The following is an 8,243-nucleotide window of genomic DNA, read 5'->3' on the forward strand; positions in this document are numbered from 1 at the left end:
ATTAAAAGGTTAAAGTAAGGTGATGAGGTGTATTTTTGTTTCTACAAACTTTAGACAAGTCTTAGGGCAACGTTTATCCATTGTTTTTTGAACTGAGGCTGGACCACTCAGGATAACTCAGCACCTCTTGGAAAGCCATTCTGCCATGTCCTTGGCATTAAAATATGTGCAATTCTCCCGTTGTGAAATAAAAGTTCAACCTGGGCTTTGCTCCTTTCATGTCTATTTTGATCCTGACAAATTCCCCAGTCCCTGTCTTGGTACATAACAGGTAGAGGTAAATAGCCATTCAGTGTTTTTAAAAATATTCTCAGAAAACGTGGCAAAGTTCACCTGTCACAGCATGTCAAAGTTATACTGTGTGTGTTGACTGATTGATTGACTTATCTGGGGCTAATAGAAGCAGGTTTGTTTATGCTTTCAACCAGACGCTATAAACGGGAGAGGAATTCCAACTATTTATACGTGTGTGCACTTTTATTTGTTTGTGCAGGCAGACACCATATATTGAGTGAGATGGGGAGAGTGGAGTTGCACAACAATAGTATATTTTCAATATTTGCATATCCACACAGTACATAACTATCCTCTTCCATCTCCTTCTGCATCCTAGCATGTCAAAGAGTGGGGGAGGATCCCATGCCCTATATGTGGTAAATCCTCCCTGTACTCCTCCCTTCTCTATTCCTCCCTTCTGCCTCTCCCGCCCATGTCCTCCTCTCACCCTCCCTCCTTCTGCCCTGTGCAGCATAAAAAGGGAACAGTGCCTGGGCCGTGCACCACATTCTCTCTCCTCATCCCAGGCAGGCAGACTCCCTCTCAGCAGCCATGTCCTTCTCCAGATCTAGCATGTCCTACAGCAGCAGCGGTGGAGGCGGAGGTGGCACCATGTCCATGAGGTCTGGAGGTGGAGGTGGAATGGGTATGGGCTCCTCCCGCTTCTCCTCGATGGGTGGTGGTGGAGGTGGAGGAGGCCGCGTCACTGCCATGAGGGCCGGCAGTGTGTATGGAGGAGCAGGAGGCTCTGGGGTGCGCATCTCTAGCTCCTCGTTCGGTTCCGGCGGTGGAGGTGGTGGTGGTGGCAGTTATGGTTTCAGAATGGGAGGGGGTGGTGGCGGCGGCGGCGGTGGCGGCTTTGGTTTCAGCATGGGAGGGGGTGGTGGTGGTGGCGGAGGAGCCGACATTAATGTGTCGGCCAACGAGAAGGCCACAATGCAGAACCTGAACGACCGCCTATCCACCTACTTGGAGAAGGTGCGCATGCTAGAGGCGGCCAACGCCGAGCTGGAGCTGAAGATCCGTCAGTTCATGGAGAGCAAGACGTCCCCCAGTGCTCGCGACTACTCTGGCTTCTACGCTACTATAGCCGACCTGCAGGACAAGGTACGTGACGCGTTTCCTAGATGACAAGAGCACGGCATGTCAAAACATGATGATGTCTGCAAAGTGACAATGTTATCCTTTGCTAGAGAGTACAGGTGACATCAGCTTGTTTTTCCAACAAGTTACTGAGAGTGATATATGAACATTGGAAATTGCAAAATTATGTAATAATTGATTAAACCAAGATATTGCACCGAAGATAGATGACAAGACAGTATGCATATTTGCAGCTGAAATATTGAAGATAAAGCGGATAATTGAAGCCAATCCTTCCTCTCTCTTAAGAGCCCCTAGGCGATTGCAAAAGGTGCAATTAGATTCTTTGTGTCATGCTTTACAATGTTCACAAAGATCACAGGTTCCCTGTAATGGTTCTGTGAGCTATAATTTACAGTGCAGCTGAAACTCAGAACTGAGTGATTATAGTGTGATTTAACAGTTTGTGTGTACTATATTAGTGTGAAATTCCATGCATGCCCCATCCTGAAATGTTTTTGCCATCCTCCACCTCTCAGATCCAGGATGCCACCTGCTTGAACGGAAGCATCTATCTGAACATCGACAATGCAAAGCTCGCTGCCGATGACTTCAGAACGAAGTAAGTACATCCAACGCCCTCCACAGATACTGTACACTGCGGGTGCATTACATTAACCCCTTGGAATAACCCCAAATCTGTAAAAACTCTCATACTGTTTTTTATTACATTTTGTGTTGAATCTATAAAAGGAAACCAAATGACATTACCCGTCAGCTCCACCATAACCACACCCTCCCAACAGACATATGACCTAAGCTCTCTCCATCTCTCAGGTATGAGAACGAGCTGGCCATGCGTCAGTCAGTGGAGGCGGACATTGCCGGGCTGAAGAGGATGCTGGACGAGATGACCATGGCCAGATCTGACCTGGAGATGCAGATCGAGGGACTGAAGGAGGAGCTCATCTATCTCAAGAAGAACCATGAGGAGGTGGGTGTGGGCTGATGGGACATATCCATACAGTCCCTTAATGTATTACATCTATTGACCATGTCAACCTGCTATGGGTTTTCACTAGAACTACATTGCTGGCTTTCAACCACATCTGTATCAAGCAATGGTGTTCAAATATATAATGAAGACAGAGGGCAGGTCAAGTTGTTACCATCAGGCAGAGGTTAGTCACTTCTTAGTCCTTTAAACTCACCACTATATGTTTCTCCACAGGAGCTGCTGGCCATGAGGACTCAGATGACTGGACAGATCAACGTGGAGGTGGACGCAGCACCACAGGAGGACCTGTCCAGAGTCATGGCTGAGATTCGTGAGCAGTACGAGGCCGGTAGTGCCAAGAACCAGCGCGACCTGGAGGCCTGGTTCCAGACCAAGGTAGAACCTCTAGAACCCCTAAACTATGTTCATGGTGTAGATGTTCCTTTACTTCTAGTTGGTAACGTTGTCACATTCTATCATGAGCTGAAATGTTGGTTTGTTTATGTCATGATTGACCACTTATTGTGTTTTATAGACAGAGACGTTGAACAAGGAGGTGGCGTCCAGCACAGAGGTTCTCCAGACCTCCAAGTCAGAGATTTCGGAGATCCGTCGCACACTGCAGGGCCTGGAGATTGAACTGCAGTCACAGCTCAGCATGGTGAGCTGTAATTACAAACAACTGACCAAGGACCACAGTTTAGGGCACATTACCTACACAACTTTGTGCAACTTCTATGTATAAACAACATTTGACTCTTTCATCATTCTCTACCATCCCTCAAGTATCTCACTTTCACCTGGACTATAACACTATCCCTCAAGTTGTTGTAGCCAGGCACCACTCCATTACTATAGCTAACATCGGCCTGCCTTCACATTCAATTACTAGGGAGAACTTTTTCAGTATGACAGTAAACATTCCAAATTCCAAACCTACTCCCACAGTTTTGACCCATCATCTCTATCTCTCCTGGCCAATAGAAAGGCTCCCTGGAGAACACGCTGGCGGAGACAGAGGGCCGTTACTCCATGCAGCTGGGACGCCTCCAGAGCCAAGTGACCAGCCTGGAGGAGCAGCTAGTGTCTCTCCGCAGCGACATGGAACGCCAGGGCCAGGAGTACAAGATGCTGCTGGACATCAAGACACGCCTGGAGATGGAGATCGCTGAGTACAGGAGGCTGCTGGACGGAGAGGCTAGCGGGTAAGGCAGAATGGGATTGGATGTGTCCCTCAACATTTGATTTTAAAAGCATTGTTCATTTGAAGTTGACCTTAGTTTGAGCCATGGTTACTTTTGACTTGAATCTACAGCTGTGTGACCTTTAATAGATATTATGATCATAGATCATAGATGCTATCTATGCTAACCATTGGTTTCCCTTCCTAAAAGCCTTGTTCACAGCTCCTCGAAATCTGGCCTCAGCTCCTCCGGCTCCCACATCAGCTCATCTAGCTCCGGCCTCAGCTCCTCCAGCTCCGGCCCCAGCTCATCCACCTCCACCACACGCAAGGTGGTGATTGTCACAGAGGAAATGGTGGATGGCAAGGTTGTCTCCTCAAGTGAAACCAAACACACCTCTTAAGGTCCCACACACACAGCGAGCACTGCAGCAAGCAATGGGTTAACCACATAGAAATATAATTACTAGAATGGTTGTAGGAAATGTGAGGCCAGAATGTGGAATATTGCGTTTCCCCAGTCCTTTATTCATGCAACCGAAAATACAGCATTACAACTTATAAAAATATTTGTCAGATAAACAATCCCTATCCTCGTTATCAGTGTTATTTGTTTAGGCCAGCTCTGGTTTACTCTAGTTTAAGAAGTGCATAACGTCCTCCAATACTTTATAGAATGGCTAAAGCCCCTCAGACACCCATTATAGAACATTGACTTGAATGGGGAATTATTTTCTGGTAATTCTATTTCTATGGTTAACACCTCCAGAACAACATATTCTACTACATCTGGATGGGACACCAACAACAGACCCCATTGTGAATACAATAAAGATGGTCTGACTTGCTGACACCATCAATCTGTCTTCTGTGTCTTTCAACTTGATGTATCTGATCTGGCATGCTCCTATACATCTGACTATCATATAGGTTGTCATCTTTGCACATGAGGCCAATTCTATGGTCTTGAGGAAGTATATGTGTCAGTATGATCTTGAATATATTTATGACATTTACTCGTACTGAGTTTAATACATGCCAATATTTTTTTAGAAGTGCTGATAGTAGAAATTTGAATGCAAGTTTGAATGCAAAATTATATCATTCTATCTCTATCAATCAAACTCTCAGTTATTCAAGCATTAGATTCAGAGTTATATACTGTATGAAGAGTGTTTGTGGAAAGATGTAAAAATTGAAATCAAGTCATGAAGTGAGAGCACAAAATGTATCTGCTATGACATCCATACTCACAGATTCATATAGTCAGTCTATTATAAAGCATTCATATCTCTGAAACAAGTGAAACCACACAGAGGAGTGGGTTAGTGTTGACAGATATGACTGTGGGAGACTTGAGAAACTCGTACAAGGCTTGAAAAGTAGTGCTCTACTCACGGTGGTGCACAGCCATCAATCAAGATGCAAACCACATGTAAGGGAAAGGGAGAAACCTTGTCAGTTGCACAACTAAATGCATTCTGCCTTCATCCAATATCGTAATTCATGCATTCAGATGAATTGCTTTTATCTAAACTGATTGCTTCGCCCTGGCTCCTTCTATGTGTGAACATGTCAATGCGGACTGACCGACTGACTGCACATTTCTGATTTAGCATTGCTTATTTCAGCCATAATATCACTTGATTGTGTTCTCGAGAATATTGCTATAGAATGTCTTCTTCATTACATATTTGTTCAGGCAAAGAGGGTCTGTTTGTTTCTACATTGTATGTCTGGAAGAACCAGTTACGTAATGCCAATGGACAGGGGTTGAGTTACAGGTGTATCTGGTGAGGGACAGCGGCTCTATGTTGCACTGCTGTACTCTGCTCCGTGTGACATCCACGAACAACCAGATGATAAGTTATGAATTATAAAAGGTTGAGGCGAAAATGAAGCGGTAGTGTTTACACACAAACAAGCTATTGCATGCTCTTATATAAAGAATCCAACTAAAATCAAACTAAAACTGAACACTTCATGCCACTGGCTGAATGTCAGTGTAAAGTACATTTTAGTAGGGGGAATAATAATACAAGTATTCCTTTACTTTGCAAAATCTTGTTCATTTGCTTTCAGTTTATATTGTTTTTAAGATTAAGATTAAGAACTTTATATTGGTCAATTGCACACAAGGTTCAATCCGAAATGACTTCCTCTTTTTACCCAACCCACACATACATACAGATTTTCTGGAGAGGTGTGGGGTGCTGCCACACTGGATGCCCGGGAGCTTTTGTTGTGGGGGGTTAAGTACCTTGCTCAAGGGCACAACCGCAGGCAATGACGTCTAAGACTTGATACCAGTAACCCTCCGGTTGCCAGCTCACTTCCCGACTGATTTTTCCCATCAGACCCGGGATTCAATCTTGCAACCCGGTTGCTGGCTCCCCTCTCTAACTGCTAGCATACCTGCCACCCTTTATGGGTGATTGCACAGTAGGAACAAGCTGCAATCAAAATTTAGAGGTGGGTGTACACCATTGCTTTATTTAACCCTTATTCTACCAGGTGAACTGACTGAGAAGAGAACTCATTCTTATTTATAGCAACAACCTGGGAATAGCTGCAGGGGAGAGGTGAGGGGGAAAAAGGCGATTAGAAAGCTTGGGATGATTAGATGGTCATCACGGTTGGAGGGACAGATTTGGAAATTTAGCTAGGACATAATCATGGCCCACTAGATTGTGCGGTCTGTCATCTTTTAAAATGGGGAGAGGACAGGCAGAGGTCACTTTACATTGTTCATGCTTCATATATTTTCTCCTGGGAGGGGGTTCTGCATGTTCATTCCTGTCAAACATGAACATTCTTCACTTGTGTGAAGAGTAGCAGCAGCGTTTGTGTGTGAGTGTGTGTGCATGTGTGTGTGTGTGTAAGTGTTTAACTATACTTGTGGGGACCAGAAATCACCACAAGAATATTAAACAAACAAAATGTTGACCAACTGGAGACATTTTGTTGATCCCCACAAGGACAAAGGCTATTTCCAGCAGGTTTGGGTTAAGGTTAGAATTATTGTTAGGGTTCAAATCAAATCAAATTTATTTGTCACATACACATGGTTAGCAGATGTTAATGCGAGTGTAGCGAAATGCTTGTGCTTCTAGTTCCGACAATGCAGTAATAACCAACAAGTAATCTAACTAACAATTCCAAAACTACTACCTTATACACACAAGTGTAAAGGGATAAAGAATATGTACATAAAGATATATGAATGAGTGATGGTACAGAGCAGCATAGGCAAGATGCAGTAGATGGTATCGAGTACAGTATATACATATGAGATGAGTATGTAAACAAAGTGGTATAGTTTAAAGTGGCTAGTGATACATGCATTACATAAAGATGCAGTAGATGATATAGAGTACAGTATATACGTATACATATGAGATGAATAATGTAGAATATGTAAACATTATATTAAGTAGCATTGTTTAAAGTGGCTAGTGATATATTTTACATCAATTCCCATCAATTCCCATTATTAAAGTGGCTGGAGTTGAGTCATTGTGTTGGCAGCAGCCACTCAATGTTAGTGGTGGCTGTTTAACAGTCTGATGGCCTTGAGATAGAAGTTGTTTTTCAGTCTCTCGGTCCCAGCTTTGATGCACCTGTACTGACCTCGGCTTCTGGATGATAGCAGGGTGAACAGGCAGTGGCTCGGGTGGTTGTTGTCCTTGATGATCTTTATGGCCTTCCTGTGACATCGGATGGTGTAGGTGTCCTGGAGGGCAGGTAGTTTGCCCCCGGTGATGCGTTGTGCAGACCTCACTACCCTCTGGAGAGCCTTACGGTTGTGGGCAGAGCAGTTGCCGTACCAGGCGGTGATACAGCCCGACAGGATGCTCTCGATTGTGCATCTGTAGAAGTTTGTGAGTGCTTTTGGTGACAAGCCGAATTTCTTCAGCCTCCTGAGGTTGAAGAGGCGCTGCTGCGCCTTCTTCACGATGCTGTCTGAAACATATCCCAGTCCACGTGATGGAAGCAGTCTTGGAGCGTGGAATCAGATTGGTCGGAATTATAATTAGGTTTAGGAGCTAGGGTTAGGTTTAGGGTAAGGTTAGGGTATGGGTTTAAGGTTAGGGTTACTGTTAAGGTAAGGCTAAGGTTCAGGGTTAGGGGTTAAGGAAAATTGGATTTTGAATGGGACTGAATTGTATGTCCCCACACGGTTAGCTGTGCAAGACTGTGTGTGTGTGTGTGTGTGTGTTGGAGTATCAATGTAAGTGTGTAGAGTCGAAGGCGGTGCAGTGATTTTTAAGCTTGTGTGCGGATGATAAGTGGTTTCCACTAGATTCCACAGCCACAAAGTCATGATAAATACTGGTGAAATTAGTTAAAGGGAGGACTTCAGCCGAGAGTTTCCATGTGGCGAAGGAGGAAACTTCGCTTCCTTCCATTGCACGAAGGTAATCATAATTGTTAACGGCATTCCCTCCAAAGGTAAAACAGGAAATGGCAAACTTTACGAGAAGTTTCTGGGTAACTGAGATGAGCTATTGAGCCGTTTTATGGCTGGGGACAGAAGATGTTCAGGAGCCTATTGGTGTCACGTACTGGTACCACTTGCCGTGAGAACAGTTTATGGCTTGGGTGGCTGGGCCTTCCTTTCACACCGCCTGATATAGAAGTCATGGATTGTAGGGAGCTTGGCCCCAGGGATGTACTGGGCTGTCCACCCCACCCTCTGTGGCA

The 8,243-nt window shown here is 44.7% G+C and overlaps 1 protein-coding gene across 1 annotated transcript; it reads left to right on the forward strand.

Annotated features, from left to right (window-relative positions):
* Positions 1 to 743: 743 nt before the first annotated feature.
* Positions 744 to 4,399, forward strand: LOC135538487 (keratin, type I cytoskeletal 13-like). Its single transcript, XM_064964375.1, has 7 exons — positions 744 to 1,383; positions 1,899 to 1,981; positions 2,197 to 2,353; positions 2,591 to 2,752; positions 2,892 to 3,017; positions 3,341 to 3,561; positions 3,751 to 4,399. Exons 1-7 carry the CDS (start codon positions 829 to 831, stop codon positions 3,941 to 3,943), a joined length of 1,497 nt encoding a protein of 498 aa, XP_064820447.1. The 5' UTR covers positions 744 to 828; the 3' UTR covers positions 3,944 to 4,399.
* Positions 4,400 to 8,243: the final 3,844 nt, after the last annotated feature.

The sequence above is a fragment of the Oncorhynchus masou genome, chromosome 5, assembly GCF_036934945.1.
Source record: "Oncorhynchus masou masou isolate Uvic2021 chromosome 5, UVic_Omas_1.1, whole genome shotgun sequence".
In the NCBI taxonomy this organism is placed as follows: Eukaryota; Metazoa; Chordata; class Actinopteri; order Salmoniformes; family Salmonidae; genus Oncorhynchus; species Oncorhynchus masou.

What these genes read in the sequence shown, in the direction of transcription:
- LOC135538487 (XM_064964375.1), top strand. Translation starts at nt 829, where the DNA reads ATGTCCTTCTCCAGATCTAGCATGTCCTACAGCAGCAGCGGTGGAGGC. An exon ending in TCAAGAAGAACCATGAGGAG is followed by an intron (nt 2,354 to 2,590) that starts GTGGGTGTGGGC and finishes GTTTCTCCACAG; the next exon opens with GAGCTGCTGGCCATGAGGAC. An exon ending in TGCAGTCACAGCTCAGCATG is followed by an intron (nt 3,018 to 3,340) that starts GTGAGCTGTAAT and finishes CCTGGCCAATAG; the next exon opens with AAAGGCTCCCTGGAGAACAC.